Source organism: Hemitrygon akajei, chromosome 10 (assembly GCF_048418815.1).
Source record: "Hemitrygon akajei chromosome 10, sHemAka1.3, whole genome shotgun sequence".
NCBI lineage: Eukaryota > Metazoa > Chordata > Chondrichthyes > Myliobatiformes > Dasyatidae > Hemitrygon > Hemitrygon akajei.
This window is the reverse complement of record NC_133133.1, coordinates 177,683,149-177,706,870: the sequence shown is the minus strand read 5'-3', so window position 1 is coordinate 177,706,870 and position 23,722 is coordinate 177,683,149. Positions and strand designations below refer to the sequence as shown.

The 23,722-nt window shown below is 44.7% G+C and overlaps 1 protein-coding gene across 6 annotated transcripts in view; it reads left to right on the top strand.

Moving 5' to 3' along the window:
- LOC140735008 (protein arginine N-methyltransferase 1-like) overlaps positions 1-23,722 on the top strand; it is a 152,636-nt gene that overhangs the window by 47,139 nt on the left and 81,775 nt on the right. For all 6 annotated transcript variants that reach the window (XM_073059820.1, XM_073059817.1, XM_073059819.1 and 3 more), the window contains 3 exons: positions 9,052-9,348; positions 13,361-13,516; positions 15,162-15,225. In XM_073059820.1, coding sequence (XP_072915921.1) covers positions 9,052-9,348; positions 13,361-13,516; positions 15,162-15,225 — 517 coding nt within the window. The remainder of the gene's footprint in view (positions 1-9,051; positions 9,349-13,360; positions 13,517-15,161; positions 15,226-23,722) is intronic.

Genomic DNA, 23,722 nt, shown 5'->3' with positions numbered 1-23,722 from the left:
GTATAGATAGAGTGAATGCAAGCAGGCTTTTTCCACTGAGGCTAGGGGAGAAAAAAACCAGAGGTCATGGGTTAAGGGTGAAGGGGGAAAAGTTTAAAGGGAACATTGGGGGGGCTTCTTCACGCAGAGAGTGGTGGGAGTGTGGAATGAGCTGCCAGATGAAGTGGTGAATGCGGGCTCACTTTTGACATTTAAGAAAAACTTGGACAGGTATATGGATGAGAGGGGTTAGGAGGGATATAGCCCAGGTGCAGGTCAGTGGGACTAGGCAGAAAATGGTTCGGCACAGCCAAGAAGGTCCAAAAGGCCTGTTTCTGTGCTGAAATGTTCTATGGTTCTAAAATACAGTAAAGCAGAGAGGTAGTTGAAAGAAAGACATCAATTCCACCCCCCCCCCCGCATGAAAAGTGGAAACAAAAACTTGCAGACTCCAAAGCCCCCGCCCCTCCCAACCTCTCCCTCGCACAAAAACTAACAGGTCACCCACATGTAGAAACAACAGCTAGAACATCAAACCCCAGCCCGCCAATCGGCTACAGAAAAGAATGGACAAGAACACAGAAAAAAAGAACTGAAAGAGGCCAATATGAACTACAGTCCAATCCATATATCTCAGAATTTCGATAATATCTCTGACACCATTGGGACCCAGATGCACCATCAATAACTCTCGGAGACGTGAGGCGAGATATAGGCTTTTATTGGCTGGAAGGAAGAACAAGCAGCAGTTGACCACCACACTACATCCTGGACTAAGGCCGGGGCTCAGGCTCCAATCGCCTTTATACCGGGGTCCGTGGGAGGAGCCACAGTCAGTGGGAGGAGCCACAGGAGCAGTCAGCGGGGGGGGGGGGGGGGGGGGGGGTGTCCAGACAGTTATATGTAGTTCACCACAGACCCAGCAGCCAGCGACTTAAACCGCTGTTCCCTCTGATGTTGGCGACTCAAACCAGTGGCCCCTATGAGGGAAGTGACTCAAACCAGCGGCCTCACCAAGGCAGTGGGTAGGTAGAGATTGGAAAGACTGGATCCTGGAGCAAAGTAGGTAAGAGATGAGATGATAGTCACGTGGCATCCATGGTGAGTTGGTAAGCTGGATACAAAATGAGTTAATCATGGCAAAGTGGGGACTGTCTGATTGAAGGTTTATGTCTGGTTATGTTCCTCAAGGATCAGTGTGGGATCTCTTGTCTGTGATGGATATAAATTAACTGGATGATCAGGTAGTTTGATTGGTATGTTGGTAGTTGACATGGAAATTGGTGGAGTGTTGTATTTTGGGGAAGGCTGTTCTAAGATGATCAAACGGTTCTCTTGTATAATAAAGTGGACCCTTAATCTCACAATCAACATCATTATGATTTTGCACCATATTGTCTTTCTGCTCTACATTTTCTCTATAATTGTTTCACTTTATTCTGCACTCTATTACTGTTTTACCATGGTCTGTCTCAATGCACTGCGTAATGATTTAATCTGTATAAACAGTATGCAAAACAAGTTTTTCACTATATCTTGGTAACTGTGAGAATAATAAACCAATTCACTAATTTGCAGTTTGTCAAAGAATACAGCAGGATAAAGATCAGAATTTAATCCAGATAAATATGAGGTTGTGTGATTTGAAAGAACAAGTATAAGAGGGAAGTGTATAGTAAATGGTGGGATTCTAAGAAGTATTGATATATAGTACAAGCAGCATTTACAGGCGTTTAGACAGACACGTAAGCACTCAGGCAGTGGAGAGATATGCATCACGTGCTGGCAGGTTTGATTGGTGAAGATACGGAGGGCCAAAGGCCCTTTCTGGGTTCTTTGACTGTATGACTGTATAAGAAGCATAGACAGGGTAGACGGCCAGAGTCTGTTTCCCATGGGAGGAGGGTCTAAAACTAGAAGGGATAAGTTTAAGGTGGGAAGGAGGAGATTTAAATGGGCCCTAAAGGGTAAATTTTCCACACCGATTATGTTGGCAGAATGAGCTGTCAGAGGAGGTGGTGGAGGCAGGAACAGTAACAACATTTAAGTCACATCTGAACAAATACTTGAATGAGCAGGGCACAGAGGGAGGTGGAATTAATACAGGCACGTGGAACTAGTTCAAAGTAAATTTATTATAAAAGTACGCATACTGTACATTACCCATATACAACATTGAGATTCATTTTCTTGCAGACATTCACAGTTGAACAAATAAATAAAATAGAATCTATAAAAAGCTACACACAGCCAAAGATGGACAAACAACCAATGTGTAAGTGAAGGGAAACTGTGCAAATAGGTTTCAAAGGTACATTTAATGTCAGAGAAATGTATACAATATACATCCTGAAATTCTTTTACTTTACAAACATCCACGTAAACAGAGTGCCCCAAAAATGATAGTTAAAACATTAGAACCCCAAATCCCCCTCCCACACAAGCAGCACAAGGCAATGACCCCCTCCACACTCACCAGCAAAAGGCATCAGCGACTTCCACCGAGCACTCAAGTGTGCAGCAATCATCAATAAAGACACAAACTTGCAGTACCCAAAAAAACTACTCATTCATCTGCTAACTCGACATACCACAGGCTCTTTATCTTCCTAATAAGTTTCACAGTGAGAGGGGAGACATAACAAACAAAATGCTGATTTATGATGTTAAAAGTCTGTTGTGTTGCTTTTACTGAGCTCTGCACCCTGAGAGTCAGCCCCGGAAAGGCATAGCTCTTCGGACACTCAGCCCCCAGCAGCTAACCCACTGCTCCCCATATTCCGTGCTCTCCCATGATTCCTCAGTCAGGGGCACCGGCCTAGAATCAGCATGTCTCCAGAGCCACAGAAATCCAGAACCCTGAAGGCACACTTGCCTTCCAGACTGCGTCCTTGGGATATCAAAAAGTGGCTGGTCGTGAGGCCTGAGAGCGGGTCCCATTCCAGCAAAGAACCAAAGTCCGAGCATAACTCCAGGTCAGGGTCATCAAATGAACCTTGAAAAGGAAAAAGAGGATATCAAAGATAGAAATAGAGCTGTTTCCAAAGATGCAAGCAAAGGAGTTGCCATTTCACACCATCTTGACTTCCCTCCACGTAATTTCATAAATAATACTGAGAACATGAGTTGTAAAGTCCTTGAAATTGAGTCTATAGGTTGTGGAATCAGTTCAGTGCTGAGGTGAGTGAAGTTATTCACAATGGTTCAGGAGCCTAATGGTTGACGAGTAATAACTGTTCCTGAACCTGGTGGTATGGGCCCTAAGGCTTCTCTACCTTCTTCCCAATGACAGCAACAAGAAGAGGGCATGGCGTGGATAAGGAATGCTGCTTTCTTGTGGCAGCACTCCTTGTAGATGTGCTCAATGGTGGGGAGGGCTTTTCCTGTAATGGACTGGGCTGAGAAGTGGCAGATGGAGTTCAACCCAGATAAGTGGCTTAAAGCCCACTTTCTGTAGGCTTTTCTGTTCTTGGGCATTGGTGTTTCTGTATCAGACTGATGCATCCAGTAAGGATAAGGATGGGATTCTCCTTGATGAGTACTTCTATTGGTGTTCACCAGGGAGAAGGACATGGCTGATAGAAACATAGAAAACCTACAGTACAATACAGGCCCTTCGGCCCACAAAGTTGTGCCGAACATGTCCCTACCTTAGAAATTACTAGGCTTACCTATAGGCCTCTATTTTACTAAGCTCCATGTACCTATCTAAAAGTCTCATAAAAGACCCTATCATATCCGCCTCCACCACTGTTGCTGGCAGCCCATTCCACGCACTCACCACTCTCTGAGTAAAAAACTTACCCTGACATCTCCTCTGTACCTACTTCCCAGCACCTTAAACTGTGTCCTCTTGTGGCAACCATTTCAGCCCAGGGAAAAAGCCTCTGTCTATCCACACAATCAATGCCTCTCATCATCTTGTACATCTCTATCAGGTTACCTCTCATCCTCCGTCACTCCAAGGAGAAAAGGTCGAATTCACTCAGTCTGTTTTCATAAGGCATGCTCCCCAATCCAGGCAACAACCTTGTAAATCTCCTCTGCCCCCTTTCTATGGTTTCCTTCCTGTAGTGAGGTGACCAGATCTGAGCACAGTGCTCCAAGTGGGGTCTGACCAGGGTCCTATATAGTTGTAACATTACCCCTTGGCTCCTAAATTCAATTCCACGATTGATGAAGGTCAATATACCATAGAGTCAACCTGCGCAGCAGCTTTGAGTGTCCTATGGTCTCGGACCCCAAGATCCCTCTGGTCTTCCACACTGCCAAGAGTCTTACCATTAATATTATATTCTGCCATCTTATTTGACCTACCAAAATGAACCACTTCACACTTATCTGGGTTGAACTCCATCTGCCACTTCTCAGCCCAGTTTTGCATCTTATCAATGTCTCGCTGTAACCTCTGACAGCCCTCCACACTATCCACAACACCTCCAACCTTTGTGTCATCAGCAAACTTACTAACCCATCCCTCCACTTCCTTATCCAGGTCATTTACAAAAATCACAAAGAGTAAGGGTCCCAGAACAGATCCCTGAGGCACCTCACTAGTGACTGACCTCCATGCAGAATATCACCTATCTACAACCACTCTTTGCCTTCTGTGGGCAAGCCAGTTCTGGATCCACAAAGCAATGTCCCTTTGGATCCCATGCCTCTTTACTTTCTCAATAAACCTTGCATGGGGTACCTTATCAAATGACTAGTTGAAATCCATATACACTACATCTACTGCTCTTCCTTCATCAATGTGTTTAGTCACATCCTCAAAAAATTGAATCAGGCTCATAAGGCAAGACCTGCCCTTGAAAAAGCCATGCTGACTATTCTTAATCATATTATACCTCTCCAAATGTTCATAAATTCTGCCTCTCAGGATTTTCTCCATCAACTTACCAACCACTGAGGTAAGACTCACTAGTCTATAATTTCCTGGGCTATCTCTACTCCCCTTCTTGAATAAAGGAACAACATTCACAACCCTCCAATCCTCCGGAACCTCTCCCGTCCCCATTGATGATGCAAAGATCATCACCAGAGGCTCAGCAATCTCCTCTCTCACCTCCCACAGTAGTCTGGGGTACATCTCATCTGGTCACAGTGACTTATCCAACTTACACACACAAAATGCTGGTGGAACACAGCAGTCCAGGCAGCATCTATAGGGAGAAGCGCTGTCGACGTTTCGGGCCGAGACCCTTTGTCAGGAAGCTTCTCCCTATAGATGCTGCCTGGCCTGCTGTGTTCCACCAGCATTTTGAGTGTGTTGTTTGAATTTCCAGCATCTGCAGATTTCCTCGTGTTTGGACTTATCCAACTTGATGCTTTCCAAAAGCTCCAGCACATCCTCTTTCTTAATATCTACATGCTCATGCTTTTCAGTCTGCTGAATGTCGTCACTACAATTACCAAACATGAGGGAATCTGCAGATGCTGGAAATTCAAACAACACACTCAAAATGCTGGTGGAACACAGCAGGCCAGGCAGCATCTATAGGAAGAAGTACAGTCGATGTTTCGGGCCGAGACCCTTCGTCAGGACTAACTGAAAGAAAAGATACTAAGTGATTTGAAAGTGGAAGGGGGAGGGGGAAATCTGAAATGATAGGAGTAGACAGGAGGGGGAGGGATTAAGCTAAGAGCTGGAAAGTTGATTGGCCTGGCCTGCTGCATTCCCCCAGCATTTTGTGTGTGTTACTACAATCATCAAGATCCTTTTCCATAGTGAATACTGAAGTAAAGTATTCATTAAGTACCTCTGCTGTTTCCTCTGGTTCCATGCACACTTTCCCACTGTCACACTTGATAGGTCCTATTCTTTCACATCTTATCCTCTTGCTCTTCACATACTTGTAGAATGTCTTAGGGTTTTCCTTAATCCTGCCTGCCAAGTCCTTCTCATGGCCCCTTCTGGCTCTCCTAGTTTCCTCCTTAAGCTCCTTCCTAGTAGCCTTATAATCTTCTTGATCTCTAATATTACCTAGCTCTCTGAACCTTTTGTAAGCTTTTCTTTTTTTCTTGACTAGATTTATTACAGTCTTTGTACACCACAGTTCCTGTACCCTACCATAACTTCCCTGTCTCATTGGAATGTACGTATATAGAACTCCACACAAATATCCCCTGAGTATTTGCCACATTTCTTCTGTACTTTTTCCTGAGAACATCTTTTTCCAATTTAAGTGCTATCCTGTTTGCTGTTGTGTGCTGGGGCAGCAGGCTGAGGGTAGCAGACACCAACAGAATCAACAAACTTATTCGTAAGGCCAGTGATGTTGTGGGGGTGGAACTGGACTCTCTGATGGTGATGTCTGAAAAGAGGATGCTGTCCAAGTTGCATGCCATCTTGGACAATGACTCCCATCCACTCCATAATGTACTGGTTAGGCACAGGAGTACATTCAGCCAGAGACTCATTCCACCAAGATGTAACACTGAGCGTCATAGGAAGTCATTCCTACCTGTGGCCATCAAACTTTACAACTCCTCCCTTGGAGTGTCAGACACCCTGTGCCAATAGGCTGGTCCCGGACTTATTTCCACTTGGCATGATTAACTTATTATTTAATTATTTATGGTTTTATACTGCTATATTTCTTCATTATTCTTGGTTGGTGCAGCTGTAACGAAACCCAGTTTCCATATAACCATATAACCATATAACAATCACAGCACGGAAACAGGCCATTCCGGCCCTCCTAGTCCGTGCCGAACTCTTAATCTCACCTAGTCCCACCTACCCGCACTCAGCCCATAACCCTCCACTCCTTTCCTATCCATATACCTATCCAATTTTACCTTAAATGACACAACTGAACTGGCCTCTACTACTTCTACAGGAAGCTCATTCCACACAGCTATCACTCTCTGAGTAAAGAAATACCCCCTCGTGTTTCCCTTAAACTTTTGCCCCCTAACTCTCAAATCATGTCCTCTCGTTTGAATCTCCCCTACTCTCAATGGAAACAGCCTATTCACGTCAACTCTATCTATCCCTCTCAACATTTTAAATACCTCGATCAAATCCCCCCTCAACCTTCTACGCTCCAATGAATAGAGACCTAACTTGTTCAACCTTTCTCTGTAACTTAAGTGCTGAAACCCAGGTAACATCCTAGTAAATCGTCTCTGCACTCTCTCTAATTTATTGATATCTTTCCTATAATTCGGTGACCAGAACTGTACACAATAAAACCCAGTTTCCCTTGGGATCAATAAAGTATGTCTGTCTGTCTGTCAATTTCCTGCCTGATAGCCTCATAATTCCCCTTACTCCAATTAATGCTTTTCTAACTTGTCTGTTCCTATCTTTCTCCAATGCTATTGTAAAGGAAACAGAATTCTGATCACTATCTCTAAAATTCTCTCCCTCTGAGAGATCAGACACCTGATCAGGTTCATTTCCCAATACCAGCCCAAGTACAGCCTCTCCTGTTATAGGCTTATCTACATATTGTGTCAAGAAACCTTCCTGAACACACCTAACAAACTTTGCCCCATTTAAACCCCTTGCTCTAGGGAGATGCCAATCAATATTTGGGAAATTAAAATCTCCCGTCACGACAACTCTGTTATTATTACACCTTTCTAAGATCTGTTTCCCGATCTACTCCTCGATATCCTTGTTACTATTGGGTGGCCTATAAAAACCACCCAGTAAAGTTATTGACCCCTTCCTGTTCCAACCTCCACCCACAGAGACTCCGTAGACAATCCCTCCATGGCGTCCACCTTTTCTGCAGCTGTGACACTATCTCTGACCAACAGTGCCATGCCCCACCTCTTCTGCCTTCCTCCCTGTCCTTTCTGAAACATCTAAAACCTGGCTCTTGAAGTAACCATTCCTGTCCCTGAGCCATCCAAGTCTCTGTAATGGCCACCACATCATATCTCCAAGTACTGATCCGAGCTCTAAGCTCATCCGCTTTGTTCCCAACACTCCTTGCATTAAAATAGACACATCTCAAAACTTAGGCCTGAGCGCATCCCTTCTCTATCACCTGCTTATCCTCCCTCTGTCACTGTCTACAAGTTTTCTCTATTTGTGAGCCAACCTCCTCTTTCCCAGTCTCTTCAGTTCGGTTCACACCCCCCAACAGTTCTAGTTAGCCTTAGCAAACCTCCCCACCAGGATATTGGTCCCCCTCAGATTCAAGTGCAACCCATCCTTTTTGTACAGGTCACACCCACCCCAAAAAAGGTCCCAATGATCCAGAAATCTGAATCCCTGCCCCCTGCTCCAATCCCTCAGCCACGCATTTATCCTCCACCTCATCCTATTCCTATTCTCACTGTCGCATGGCACAGGCAGTAATCCTGAGATTACTACCTTTGCGGTCCTGCATCTCAACTTCCTTCCTAACTCCCTGTAGTCTTTTTTCAGGACCTCCTCCCTTTTTCTACCTATGTCATTGGTACTAAAATGTACCACGACCTCTGGCTGTTCTCCCTCCCACTGCAGGATATCTTGGACACGATCCAAAACATCTCGGACCCTGGCACCTGGGAGGCAAACTACCATCTGAGTTTCTTTCCTGCATCCACAGAATTGCCTGTTTGACCCACTAACTACAGAGTTCCCTATCACTACTGCCTTCCTCTTCCCTTCTCTACCCTTCTGAGCCAAGGGCCAGTCTCTGCCAGAGGCATGGCCACTGCTGCTTCCCCCAGGTAGGCTGTCGTTCCCCCCCCCCAACAGTACTCAAACAGGAGTACTTATTGTCAAGGAGTACAGGCTGATGAAGAGATTAGGGGTGTTAGGGGTGGATAGGTTGATATTCCAGGGTATGTCATTGTGAGGAAAAAGATGGTGTTGAATCTCATTAAAAGATAAATGTTCCCAGTTCCAGGTGGGATCTATTGCAGATTATTAAGAGAGGCAAGGGGAAGGTTGCTGGGTTTTTCCTACATGAATGTGGGTTGCTCTTGGTGAAGTCCAAATAATGGTGAGATTAAACATGATAAATTCGCTGCAGGTCTAAATTGCCCGATCACATTTTGCTGTTTGAATACTCACCTATGACTCACTTTCACACTTTATGGAAATCGATTACTTTCTTAAAACAGGTGTCCAGTGATTCTTCAGAGCCCTTAACGATTACACAGCCAGATCAGTCGACTGGAACTACACAGCAATCACAGTCACCGACTCAGACAGTGACTGAGACAACAGACCAGAAAGTCTCTCAGACCCTGGTGCAGACAACAGGGCAGACGACAGACACAGCGGCACAGACAGTGATTCAGGAATTTCCTCAGACAGATTATCTACGGACAGGCCAAGAAGCAAAACTTTTCACTCCAGATGAAATGACTTCAAGAGATTACTACTTTGATTCTTATGCACATTTTGGCATCCATGAGGTAAAGGTTCATCTTTTGTGTGAAAGTTCAAAACTAGAGCAAATGTTAACCTGTGACCTAGGAAACCACTGACCTTTCTAAACCCAATTAATCTAGGGTTTCAAACACTTAATGATTGCTTCCCACCCTTTCAAAAATTTGGCAGGAGTGTGAAAAATAAATTTTGAAATGTACAAGTAAAGCTAATACCTGATGTACAAATATGTAAGAAGAATTCAAAACTTCAACCAATTATAAAATGAATTATGCAGAAGAAAGCTCAATTCCTGCTGATACCATTAGCCGATCTTACCTTACAATCATTGCAAAAATATCAAGATTAATCATACAATTGAAAATATTAATCACAGGTTAATAAGCACAAGAAATTCTACAGATGCTGGAAATCCAGAGAAGCACACAAGATGCTGGAGGAACTTAGCAGATTCTGCGAGTTCCTCCAGTGTTTTGTGTGTGCTAATCACAAGTCAATTGCAATTTTAATTACACTTTTATAAAATAATGTCATTGCAATATTTTTGAACGATTGAATGAAAAATATTTGCCATAATGACCTCTGATATATTTAAAATACCCATTATTCAGATCTTTTTGAGGGAAATGAGGAAAGGGAGAGGGGGGAAAGAGATTGAGGGACTGAGGGGAAGGGCGGGCCGAGGCAGAGACAGTAGCAGGGCGGGAGAGGGTAGGATGTAATGTCTGAATAACCTCAAGCATTGGGACTTGCTTGCTATTCCTCCCTGCATCTCAATTCTTCACCTTCTTACTCTACCAGTGGGTGTAAGGAGGATTCAAAGATCAGACAGCAGGGTTGGACAGGGTAATGAGGGACTGCTCTGCTTTGAGAGCCTGAGGTGGGATGAGATACATCTATTGGGTTTTGTCTACCAGGCCTTTCAGAGAACTATTCTTGCCTGATTTGGCCTGTATGTGACTCCAGACATGCTCCATGGTGTGAGTGTTTTGTCAAGCCCAGCCACTCTCTCAGATAGACCACTGTCACCACATTGAAACCAAATGTTGACCTTAGATACAAAGGTAAGATATGGCAAAGTTACTGGCAAACTTGTAGAACTTCCCTGACAAACATCTGGGTGACTACTGGTGTCTAACCTGGAGAGTAGTCCTACAGATCAATCACACAACGGTCTCTCAGATTCACGGCTATTAGATTACTTCTTCACCCCAGAGAGATAGATAAACTGTGGTGTATAGACAGGAGGGTGCTGGGAAAAACCTGACACCCAGGAAGTTTAATGGCGTCAAGCAGATCATGGACAGGGACACAGAGTCACTGAGGACCGGTGGTACAGCTTCACCGAGGACTGAGGGCACAGAGTCACCGAGGACCGGTGGCACAGAGTCACCGAGGACCGGGAGCACAGGTTCGCCGAGGACCGGGGGCACAGGTTCGCCGAGGACCGGGGGCACAGGGTCGCCGAGGACCGGGGGCACAGGGTCGCCGAGGACCGGGGGCACAGGGTCGCCGAGGACCGGGGGCACAGGGTCGCCGAGGACCGGGGGCACAGGTTCCCCGAGGACCGGGGGCACAGGTTCGCCGAGGACCGGTGGTACATCTTCGCCGAGGACCGGTGGTACAGAGTCACCGAGGACCGGTGGTACAGCTTCACCGAGGACCGGGGGCACAGAGTCACCGAGGACCGGTGGTACAGAGTCACCGAGGACCGGTGGTACAGAGTCACCGAGGACCGGGGGCACAGAGTCACCGAGGACCAGGGACAGCATCAACGAGGACCTGGGACTCAGTGTGACCCAGGACCAGGGAACCACTGTCACTGAGGATCGGGGACCCACTGGCACTGAAGATCAGGGCTGAGCATCACTGACGAGTAGGGACCCACTGTCATCGAGGACCGGGAAGCACTGCCACTGAGGGTCTGGGACTCGGCGTCACTGAGGATCGGGGACCCACTAGCACTGAGGATCGGGGACCCACTGGCACTGAGGATCAGGGACCCAGTGTCACCGAGGACCAGGAAGACGCTGATACTCTTTGATTAGGTTGGGTACATCTTTCCATGCTAGTTTAATGGGTGTTTAGTGTTATAAATTTACTGTGATTTTATGATATCTATAAAATGCCTGTATCCATTGACAGAGGTACATAATATTATGATAGGCACATAAACTGGACAGCCAGTACCTTTTTTTTCCCAAGGGTGCAATGGCCCATATCAGAAGACATCCATTTCAGGTGAGTGGAGGGAAGTTTAGAGAAGATGTAGAGGTGGGTTTTTGCACAGAGATTGATGAGTGCTTGGAATACTCTTCCAGGGATGGTGGAAATGAAGCCTCGACTTCCTAACCAGGAGACCACAGTTGATACAGATTGGTAATAACATATCCTCCTCACTGATTATCAACACTGGCACACCTCAGGGGTGTGTGCTTAGCCCACTGCCCTCCTCTCTATATACACATGACTGTGTAGCTAGGCATAGCTCAAATACTATCTACAAATTTGCTGACGATACAACCATTGTTGATAGAATCTCAGGTGGTAACGAGAGGGTGTTCAGGAGTGAGATATGCCAACTAGTGGAATGGCGCCGCAGCAACAACCTGGCACTCAAAGTTAGTAAGACGAAAGAGCTGATTGTGGACTTCAGGAATGGTAAGATGAAAGAACACATACCAATCCTCGTAGAGGGATCAGAAGTGGAGAGAGTGAGCAGCTTCAAGTTCCTGGTTATTAAAATCTTTGAGGATCTAACCTGGTCCCAACATATCAATGTAGTCATTAAAGAAGGCTATACTTTATTAGGAGTTTAAAGAGATTTGGCAGGTCAACAAATACACTCTAGAACTTCTATAGATGTACCATGGAGAGCATTCTGACAGGCAACATCACTGTCTGGTATGGAGGGGCTACTGCACAGGACCAAAAGAAGCTGCAGAAGGTTGTAAATCTAGTCAGCTCCATCTTGGGCACTAGCCTACAAAGTATCCAGGACATCTTTAGCGAGCGGTGTCTCAGAAAGGCAGCGTCCATTATTAAGGATCTCCAGCACCTAAGGCATGCCCTTTTCTCACTGTTACCATCAGGCAGGAGATACAGAAGCCTGAAAGCACACACTCAGTGATTCAGGAACAGCTTCTTCCCCTCTGCCATCCGATTCCTAAGTGGAGTTTGAAGCATTGGACACTACCTCACTTTTTTAAATATACAGTATTTCTGTTTTTGCACTTTTTTTATATCTATTCAATATATGCAATTGATTTACTAGTTTATTTATTATTTTGTTTTATTTTATTATTTTCTCTCTCTCTCTCTCTGCTAGATTATGTATTGCATTGAACAGCTGCTAAGTTAACAAATTTCACGTCCCATGCCGGTGATAATAAACCTGATTCTGATTCTGGTAGAGGACGATACGTTAGGCGCATTTAAAAGACTCTTAGAAAGACACCTGGATGAAAGAAAAATGGAGGTTTCAGGCTGTGTAGGATTGATCCTGGAGTAGGTTTATATAATTTGGTACAACATTGTGGGCCGAATGGTCTGTTCTGTGCTGTACTGTTTTATGTTCTAAAATCCTGGCAAACAATCCTTTCAATAAACTCGAGCCCCATTACCCAGGAACACTTGCACTAATGAACATCCACTCCTCAATTACTGCACTAGTAATCTTTTGCTCCTCATGCACTTGCCTAACTAGTACCCATTCCTTTCTTCATTTGTAGTTTTTACATTTGTGAACTTCTGGATTATGTTGAATTCTGTATTTTTTTTACTCAGTTAAATTATCCTGATTGCTACAGAGATATTTCACCACATCTTTAAAGTCTAATGAGACATTAATATTGTGCTGAGAGAAGTGGTAGTTCTCACCTCAAACAGGACCTCCCACTTGCCAGCTCTGTCATCCAATCCCATTGTTCCTTAACCTCAGTTAATAATAAAAGGCCGGATTCTGACCAATCAGAATCCCTCTGTTTGTATGCTGGCTTCACCACAAGGTAGCTAACTATTTGCATTCAATGACCCCAGGAAATGTTAAAAGATGAAATCCGAACCCTAACGTACCGGAATTCCATCTATCACAACAAACACGTGTTTAAGGACAAGACGGTTCTGGATGTGGGCAGTGGAACAGGAATATTAGCAATGTTCGCAGCCAAAGCAGGAGCTAAGAAGGTGTTTGGGGTAAGTACTTAGATTGTTCGTGCATTTTCTGTTGAGACTACTGCATACTCTGGACTGTGATCATAAAGTTCTCCAGCACAGAAACAGGCCCTTTGGCTCTACAAGTCCATATTGACCAGGGTGCCTTCCTGTGTTAATCCTGTGTGTTTATATTTGGCTTGTATCTCTTTAGACCTTTCCTTTCCACAAGCCTATCCGTGTCTTTTAAATGTTGAAATTATACCCACCTCTACCACTTCCTCTGGCAGATTGTTCCACTCGGGGCAAAAATCTTGCCTCCTAGATCTTCTTTAATTCTGTCCCCTCAACTTAAACTTGTGCTCCATAGTCATTGTCTTCCCTGATTTTAAAAAAATGTGTCCATTCACCCTATGTACACCCTCACATATGATTTCCTATGCACACAGCCATGCTGGCTGTCCATAATCAGTCCTGGTCTCTCCAAATGCTTGTAGATCTGTCCCTCAGGATCCCCTCCAGTAACTTTCCCATTACTGGTGTTAGGCTCACTAGCTCTAGTTTCCTGATTTGTCTTTGAAGCCTGTCTTAAATAAATAGACACCCTCCAGTCTTCCATTCTTTCATATTTATTCTGAAATGGGTGCATGTGATGAGGGGAGGGGTAGAGGATCAGGTCACCCGTGATTCTTGCTGCAGTTGTTTGGTCATCCCACTGTAGTACTGAAAGAAACAGTAATGTCTCTGGCCATGTAGCTCCAATACAGCCACACAGTGGCCTTTACCTGACAATGTGCAGGACAAATCCAATCAGATAATTTCTGCACAGTCTGCTCTCAATCAATGGAAAGGAGATGGCATGAATTCTCCACATCACTGACACTGATTTTGGGTCACTCCAGACCTCAATGCAGCCTTGATCCTAAGAACTGAATTGCAGAACTGAGTCGCAGTAACAAAGCCAACTGTAGTATAGAGGACTCGTAAAGAACAGGAGTAAAAATGTTCTAGGGGATATAAAGAAAGATCAGTGTGGTCATTGGTGATCAATCATCATGTTCCCAGACAAAAAAAAACATAGAAAGCATTCAATTCACTACCTTTGATTCTTTTAGCATTAGGAAGTATAATATCTCCCTCATGAACATGTTTCCTGATTTCAAACATGAGAAAATCTGTAGATGCTAGAAAACCAAAGCAACATGCACCAAATGCTGGAGGAACTCAGCAAGCCAGGCAACATCTATGGAAAAGAGTAAACAGTATTCCGTTTCTCCTTGCCTCCCATGGTACAGAATTCCACAGGTTTACCACACTCCAGGAGAAGAAATTTCCACCCTGTATGTGAGGCTGTAAGCTGTGACATTAACCTGTTTCCTTCCTTTCTAGTCTCTGTCCTCACACACGTCAGAGGCAGTGGCAGGAGTTTGGTTCTTGCATGCCTGTCTCAGTCACTGGAACTGATGGTAGAATTAGGTGTGATACCATCAGCCTCTGAATGCTGGCTGTTTCTTGCTCTGACATTGGCTTCCATTTTGCTTTAGCAGATTGTGGCATTTGACCCATTACCTTGAAGTTGAAGTGTGCAATGATTTCAGACTTCATTGGAAATGGTGGGGTTCTTTTTAAATTGTGTATTCAGATCCAAGTTCAAGGCCTCTTATGTCCTTTCTCTTTTGTGCTTCAGATTGAATGTTCCAGCATCTCTGATTATTCTGAGAAGATTATCAAAGCAAACCACCTGGACAACAGTAAGGAAATGACTTGCTTTAACTTTCCATTGCTCACACTGCCTGTGGGAACTTGGCTCAGGCACTCTCTCAGTAGATTATCAATGTAATTGACACATTCCATTGTCATTCTCCTGATTAATCAGCATGTGTAAACTCACCTCTGCCTTACCAATAGAATATTTTTATATTCACTCGGGGGTGTAGACTTCCCAGGCAAAGCCAACATTCAGTTGCTGATCCATTTTTACCCTAGAAAAGATTGTGGTGATCTGCCATCTTGAGCCACAGTGGTCTTTCATATGCGGGTGCATCCACAATGCTATTAGAGAGAATGCTAAGACCATAAGACATAGAAACGCAACTAAACCATTCAGTCCATTAAGTCTGTCTGCCTCAACATTCACCAAGGCTAATCTATTAACCCCCTCTGTTTTATTCCCCTGTCTTCTCCCTGTAAATCTGACGCCCTGACTAATCAAGAACCTATCAAATTCCACTGCAAATATTCTTAATAATTTGGCCTCCACTGCCAGAATTTTTTCCCAGGATGTGTTCTAGGATCTCGACCCAGCAATAGCAATAGATTTCCAAGACAGGGCAGTCATTGTGTCAAAACAGCGTGGAAATAGGCCCAGTGGTCCAACGAGTCCATGCTGACAATAGCATCCTGCATGGTAGTGCCAGATGCCCATTTTCAGCTCATTAAATCTTCATGTCCCTCCCCTCTATGTCCCTCCCCTCCATGTATCTCCCCCATGTCCTCTCACCCATATTCTTTCCCTCCATGTACCTCCCCATGTCTCTTCCCTTCATAAGACTATAAGATATAGGAGCAGAAGTAGGCCATTTGGCCCATCGCCACTGCTCCACCATTCAATCATGGGCTGATCCAATTCTTCCAGTCATCTGCGTTCCCATGCCTCCTCTCCATACCCTTTGATGCCCTGGCTAATCAATAACCTATCTATCTCTGCCTTAAATACACCTTGGCCACAGCCACTCATGGCAACAAATTCCACAGATTTACAACCCTCTGACTAAAGTAATTTCTCTGTTCTAAATGGACATCCTTCAATCCTGAAGTCGTGCCCTCTTGTCCTAGAATACCCTACCATGGGAAATAACTTTGCCATCTAATCTGTTCAGGCCTTTTAACATTTGGAATGTTTCTATGAGATCCCCCCTCGTTCTCCTGAACCCCAGGGAATACAGCCCAAGAGCTGCCAGACGTTCCTCATATGGTAACACTTTCATTCCTGGAATCATTCTTGTGAATCTTCTCTGAACCCTCCCCAATATCGGTATATTCCTTCTAAAATAAGGAGCCCAAAACTGCACACAATACTCCAAGTGTGGTCTCACGAGTGCCTTATAGAGCCTCAACATCACAACCCTGCTCCTATATTCTATACCTCTAGACATGAATGCCAACATTGCATTTGCCTTTTTCACCAGTGACTCAACTTGGAGGTTAACCTTTAGGGTATCCTGCATAAGGACTCCCAAGTCCCTTTGCATCTCTGCATTTTGAATTCTCTTCCCATCTAAATAGTCTGCCCATTTATTTCTTCCACTAAAGTGCATGACTATACACTTTCCAACATTGTATTTCATTTGCCACCTCTTTGCCCATTCCCCTAAACCATCTAAGTCTCTCTGCAGTCTCCCCGTTTCCTCAACACTACCCGCTTCTCCACCTATCTTTGTATCATTGGCAAAATTAGCCACAAATCCATTAATCCCATAGTCCAAATTATTGACATACATCATAAAAAGCGGCAGTCCCAACACCGACCTCTGTGGAACTCCACTGGTAACTGGCAGCCAGCCAGAATAGGATCCCTTTATCCCCACTCTCTGTTTTCTGCCGATCAGCCAATGCTCCACCCATGCTAGTAACTTCCCTGTAATTCCATGGGCTCGTATCTTGCTAAGCAGCCTCATGTGCGGCATCTTGTCAAAGGCCTTCTGAAAATCCAAGTACACCATGTCTACTGCATCTCCTTTGTCTACCCTGCTTGTAATTTCCTCAAAAGATTGCAGTAGATTAGTCAGGCAGGATTTTCCTTTCAGGAAACCATGCTGGCTTTGGCCTATCTTGTCATGTGCTTCCAGGTACTCTGCAATTTCATCCCTAACAATTGATTCCAACAGCTTCCCAACCACTGATATCAGGCTAACAGGTCTATAGTTTCCTTTCTGATGCCTCCCACCCTTCTTAAATATTGGAGTAACATTTGCAATTTTCCAGTCATCTGGTACAACGCCAGAATCTATTGATTCTTGAAAGATAAGTAAACACAAAGTACACTGCAGATGCTGTGATCAAATCAAGACCTGTTGAGTTCATTCAGCTTGTTTGTACATCTTGATTCTTGAAAGATCATTGTTAATGCCTCCATAATCTCTCCAGCTACTTCCTTCAGAATCTGAAAGTGCATTCCATCAGATCCAGGAGATTTATCCACCCTCAGACCATTAAACTTCCTGAGCACCTTCTCAGTCGTAATTTTCACTGCACATACTTCAATTCCCTGACACTCTTGAATGTGTGGTATACTACAGATGTGTTCCACTGTGAAGACTGCCATCTCTGCATCTCTCATTACATATATCTCCAGCATCATTTTCTATTGGTCCTGTATCTACCCTTGACTCGCTTTTACCATTTGTATACTTAAAAAAGCTTTTAGTATCTTCTTTGATATTAGCCGCCAGCTTCCTTTCATAATTCATCTTTTCCTTCCTAATGACCTTCTTGGTTTCCTTCTGCAAGTTTTTAAAAGCTTCCCAATCCTCTATCTGTTCACTAGCTTTGGCTTCCTTGTATGCCCTCTCTTTTGCTTTTACTTTGGCTCTGACTTCACTTGTCAGCCACTGTAGTGTCCTTCTTCCATTTGAAAATTTCTTGTTGTTTGGAATATATCTGTCTTGCACTTCCCTCATTTTTCACAGAAACTCCAGCCATTGCTATTCTGCTGTCCTTCTTGCTAGTGTCCATTTCCAGTCAACCTTAGCCAGTTCTCCTCTCATGCCTTTGTAATTTATTTTATTCCTCTGAAATACCGACACATTGGAATTTAGTTTCTCCTTCTCAAATTTCGAAATGAACAGCTCTATTAAACCTGCCTGCTAGGATATTGGACCTCTTTGGGTTCAGGTGTAACATGTCTATTTGTACAGGTCGTACCTCCCCTGCTTGGTGGTGCAATAATATCAACGCCGGAATCCGGGAGAGCGAAGGTTCCCGAGTTCGAATTCAAGGCGGGTTGAACATCAAGCTAGCAACTCAGGCTCGTAAAACCAAGAATAGCTTGTTACGGAAACACCGTCAAAAGACAGTGCCCCGATAGCTCCACTGCCAAGTTAAGGGCTATTCCCCCTTCCCCCTCCCCCTCCTCTTCTCTCTCCTCCCCCCCCCCCCCCCACAAAAGAGGCCCCAGTGATCCAGGAACCCGTCCATGTTCCAAATGTACTCTGGTACCACTCTCCAATTCTTTCTTTGCTACTTTAAGGATGCCTGCACTGTGGAGAGCTCGTCAATTTCTGCAATTTTGCCCATAACTTCCACCCCAACCTCACATTCACTTGTTCCACCTCCAATAACTGCACCTCTTCCCACCCTGTCTCATGCAAGGGTGCCATCCCTTCCTCCCAGTTTCTCTGGAATCGGAATTGGTTTATTATTGCTACATGTACTGAGATACAATGAGAAGCTTGTCTAGCATACTATTCATACAGATCAGATCATTACACCATGCATTTACGTAGTACAAGGTAAAACAATAACAATGCAGAATAAAGTTGAACAGCTACAGAGAAAGTGGTGCAGATAAACAATTAAGTCCAAAATCATAATGTGTAGATAGTAAGATTTCCATAAGACAAAAAGACATTGGAGCAGAATTAGACCATTCAGCCAATCGAGTCAATTGATTAGACCATTCAGCCAATTGATTAAAAGAGACAGAAAGCTTCACACAGGTCAGGGAGAAGAGTTTTAAAAAGGATCATTTTGCGGGGCTCGGCACATTAGAATAGTGGGTATGACTGCAAAGCCAGTTTTCTGTTCTGGGTGTCAGATGTAGGATGTCCGGGAGAATTCCAGCGTCCCTGATGGCCACATCTGCGCCAGGTGCATCGAGCTGCAGCTCCAGTTCCCTTTGTCTTGTGAGGGAGAGTGAGGAGGTGATAGACAGGAGATGCAGGCAGGTAGTCAGCCCGGGGCCATAGGAGACAGATAAGTGGGTGACTGTCAGGAGAGGGAAGGGTAGTGGAGAGCACCCCTGTGGCTGTCACTCTTAACAGTAAGTATTCCAGTTTGAGTGCTCTTGGGGGAGATGACCTACCTGGGGAAGCAACAGTAATTGTGCCTCTGGCACTGAGTCTGGCCCTGTGGCTCAGAAGTGTAGGGAAATGAAGAGGACAGCAGTGGTAAGAAGAGACTCTATAGTTGGGGGGGGGGGGGTCAGACAGGCGATTCTGTGGACACAAAAAAGAAACAAGGATGGTAGTTTGTCTCCCAGGTGCTAGGGTTCATGATGTTTCTGACTGTGTCCACAATATCGTGAAATGGGAGGGTGAGCAGACAGAGGTTGTGGTACACATTGGTACCAATGACATAGGTAGTCAAAGGGGGGAGGTTCTGAAAGCAGAATACAGACAGTTAGGAAGGAAGCTGAGAAGCAGGACCTCAAAGGTAGTAATCTCAGGATGTTGCCTGTGCCACATGACAGTGAGTATAGGAATAGAATGATATGGAGGATAAATACATGGCTGAAGGATTGGAGCAGGGGGCAGGGATTCAGATTTTTGGATCATTGGGACCTCTTCTGAGGCAGGTGTGACCTGTACCAAAAGGACGGGTTGCACTTGAATCTGAGGGGGACCAATATCCTGGCAGAGAGATTTGCTAGTGCTATTGGGGAGGGTTTAAACTAGATTTGCAGGGGAGTGGGAACTGAAGTGGAGCCAGAGGATGGAGAGATTGGAGCACAAGTAGAGACAGCTTGCAGGGAGTTTGTGAGGAAGGATAGGCAGATGTTAGAGCAAAGATGCACTCAGCCTGATGGTTTGAGATGTGTCTATTTTAATGCAAGGAGCATCATAAATAAGGCAGATGAACTTAGAGTGTGGATCAATATGTGGAACTATGATGTTGTGGCCATTACAAAGACCTGGATATCTCAGGGGCAGGAATGGCTGCTGAGTGTGCCAGGCTTTAGATGTTTCAAAAACAACAGAGAGGGAGGCAAAAGAGAGGGGGTATGGCATTGCTAATTAGGGATAGTGTCATGGCTGCAGAAAATGAGGAAGTCATGGAGGAATGGTCTACTGAGTCAGTGTGGGTGGAAGTCAGAAACAGGAAAGGGGCAATAACCCTACTAGCTGTTTTTTTTATAGACTCCCCAACAGTAACAGGGATACTGAGGAGCAGATGGGGAGGTAGATTCTGGAACAGTGCAATAATAATAGTTGTTGTGATGGGAGATTTTAACTTTCCTAATATTGATTGGCATCTCCTTAGCGCAAGGGGTTTCGATGGGGTGGAGTTTGTTAGGTGTGTTCAGAAAGGTTTCATAGAACATTGAACAATACAGCACAGTACAGGCCATTCAGCCCACAATGTTGTGCCAACCCTTAAACCCTGCCTCCCATATAACCCTCCACCTTAAATTCCTCCATATACCTGTCTAGTAGTCTCTTAAATTTCACTGGTGTATCTGCCTCCACCACTGACCTAGGCAATGCATTCCATGCACCAACCACTCTCTGAGTGAAAAACCTTCCTCGAATATCCCCCTTGAACTTCCCTCCCCTTACCTTAAAGCCATGTCCTCTTGTACTGAGCAGTGGTGCCCTGGGGAAGAGGTGCTGACTGTCCACTCTATCTATTCCTCTTAATATCTTGTACACCTCTATCATGTCTCCTCTCATCCTCCTCCTCTCCACAGAGTAAAGCCCTAGCTCCCTTAATCTCTGATCATAATGCATACTCTCTAAACCAGGCAGCATCCTGGTAAATCTCCTCCGTACCCTCTCCAATGCTTCCACATCCTTCCTATGATGAGGCGACCAGAACTGGACACAGTATTCCAAGTGTGGCCTAACCAGAGTTTTATAGAGCTGCATCATTATCCTGTGACTCTTAAACTCTATCCCTCAACTTATGAAAGCTAACATTCCATAAGCTTTCTTAACTACCCTATCTACCTGTGAGGCAACTTTCAGGGATCTGTGGACATGTACCCCCAGATCCCTCTGCTCCTCCACACTCTCAAGTATCCTGCCAATATGTCCTGATGCAATATGTAGATAAGCCAACTAGAGGAGAGGCTGTACTTGATCTGGTATTGGGAAATGAACCTGGTCAGGTGTTAGATCTCTTGGTGAGAGATCATTTTGGCAGTAGTGACCACAGCATTATCTCCTTCACCATAGTGCTGGAGAGGGATAGGAGCAGACAATTTGGGAAAACGTTTAATTGGGGTAGGGGGAAATATGATGCTTTTTGGCAGGAACTTGGGAGCATAAATTGCAAGCAGATGTTCTTGGGAAAATGCACAGCAGAAATGTGGCAAATGTTTAGGGAAATTTGCATGGAGTTCTGCAGAGGTATATTCCATTGAGGCAAGAAAAGGATGGTAAGGTTAAAGAACCACGGTGTGCAAAGTATGTAGAAAATCTAGTTAAGAAGAAATGAAAAGCTTATGAAAGGTTCAAGAAACTAGGTACTGTTAGAGCTCTAGAAAATTACAAGGTTGCTAGGAAGGAGCTTAAGAATGAAATTAGGAGAGCCAGAAGGGGCAATGAGAAGGATTGGTGAGCAGGATTAAGGAAAATCCCAAGGCGTTCTACAAGTATGTGAAGAGCAAGAGGATGAGTCATGTGAGAACAGGACCAATCAGGTGTGAATGTGGAAAAGTGTGCATGGAGTTGGAGGAGGTGTTGGAGGTACTTAATGAATACTTTGCTTCAGTATTCACCAGGGAAAAAGACCTTGGCAATTATGGGGATGACTTACAGAAGATTGAAATGCTTGAGCATGTGGACATTAAGAAAGAAGATGTGCTGGAGCTTTTGAAAAGCATTAAGTTAGATAAGTCACCATGACTGGATGAGAAGTATCCCAGGCTACTGAGGAAAGCAAGGGAGGAGATTGCTGAGCCTCTGACAATGATCTTTGCTTCATCAATAGGGATGGGAGAGATTCCAGAGGATTGGAGGGTTGCAAATGTTGTTCCCTTGTTCAAGAAAGTGAGTAGAGATGACCCAGGAAATTATAGACTCGTGAGTCTTACTTCAGTGGTGGGCAAGTTGTTGGAGAAGATCCTGAGAGGCAGGATTTATGAGCATTTGGAGAGACATAATCTGATTAGGGATAGTCAGTATTGCTCTGTCAAAGGTAGGCCGTGCCTGACGAGCCTGATTGAATTCTTTGAGGATGTAACAAAGCTCATTGGTGAAGGGAGAGCAGAGGATATAGTGTATATGGATTTCACTAAGGCATTTGATAAGGTTCCCCTTGCCAGGCTCCTTCAGAAGGTAAGGAGGCTTGGGATCGAAGGAGACCTTGCTTTGTTTATCCAGATTGGCTTGCCAACAGAAGGCAAAGGATGGCCGTAGATGGCTCGTATTCTGTATGGAAGTCAGTGACCAGTGGTGTTCTGCAGGGATCTGTTCTGGGACACTTCCTCTTAGTGGGTTTTATAAATAGCTTGGATGAAGAAGTAGAAGGGTGGGTTAGTCAGTTTGCTGATAACACAAAGGTTGGGGGTGTTGTGGATAGTCTGGAGGCTGTCAGAGGTTACTGCGGGATATTGATAGAAAGTGGAACTGGGCTGAGAAGTGATAGATGGAGTTCAACCCAGATAAGTGTGAAGTGGTTCTTTTTGGTAGGTCCAATTTGAAGACAGAATATAATACAAATGATGAGAATCTTGGCAGTGTGGAGGATCTGACAGATGTGTCAATAGGACACTCTAAGCTGTTGCGCAGATTGACAGTGTTGTTAAGAAGGCGTATGGTGTGTTGGCATTCACCAACCATGGGATTGAGTTCAAGAGCCCTGAGGTAATGTTACAGCTATATAAGACCTCAATCAGACCCCACTTGGAGTACTGTGTTCAGTTCTGGTCACCTCACTGCAGGAAGGATGTGGATACTATAGAAATAGAGTGCAGAGGAGATTTACAAGGATGTTGCCTGGATTGGAGGTTGAGTGTACATAGCCTTTTCTTCTTGGAGTGGCAGAGGATGTGCTGTGACCTGATAGAGGTAAATAAGCTGATGAGAAGAATTGATCGTGTGGATAGTCAGAGGCTTTTTTCCCAGGGTTGACATGGCTAACATGAGGGGGTTAGTTTTAAGGTGCTTGGAAATAGGTACCAAGGGGAAGTCAGGAGTAAATTTTTCACACAGAGAGTGGTGGGTGTGTGGAATTCACTACCGGCGGCGGTGGTAGAAGCAGGTACAATAGGGTCTTTAAAGAGCCTCTTAGATAGGTACTTGGAGC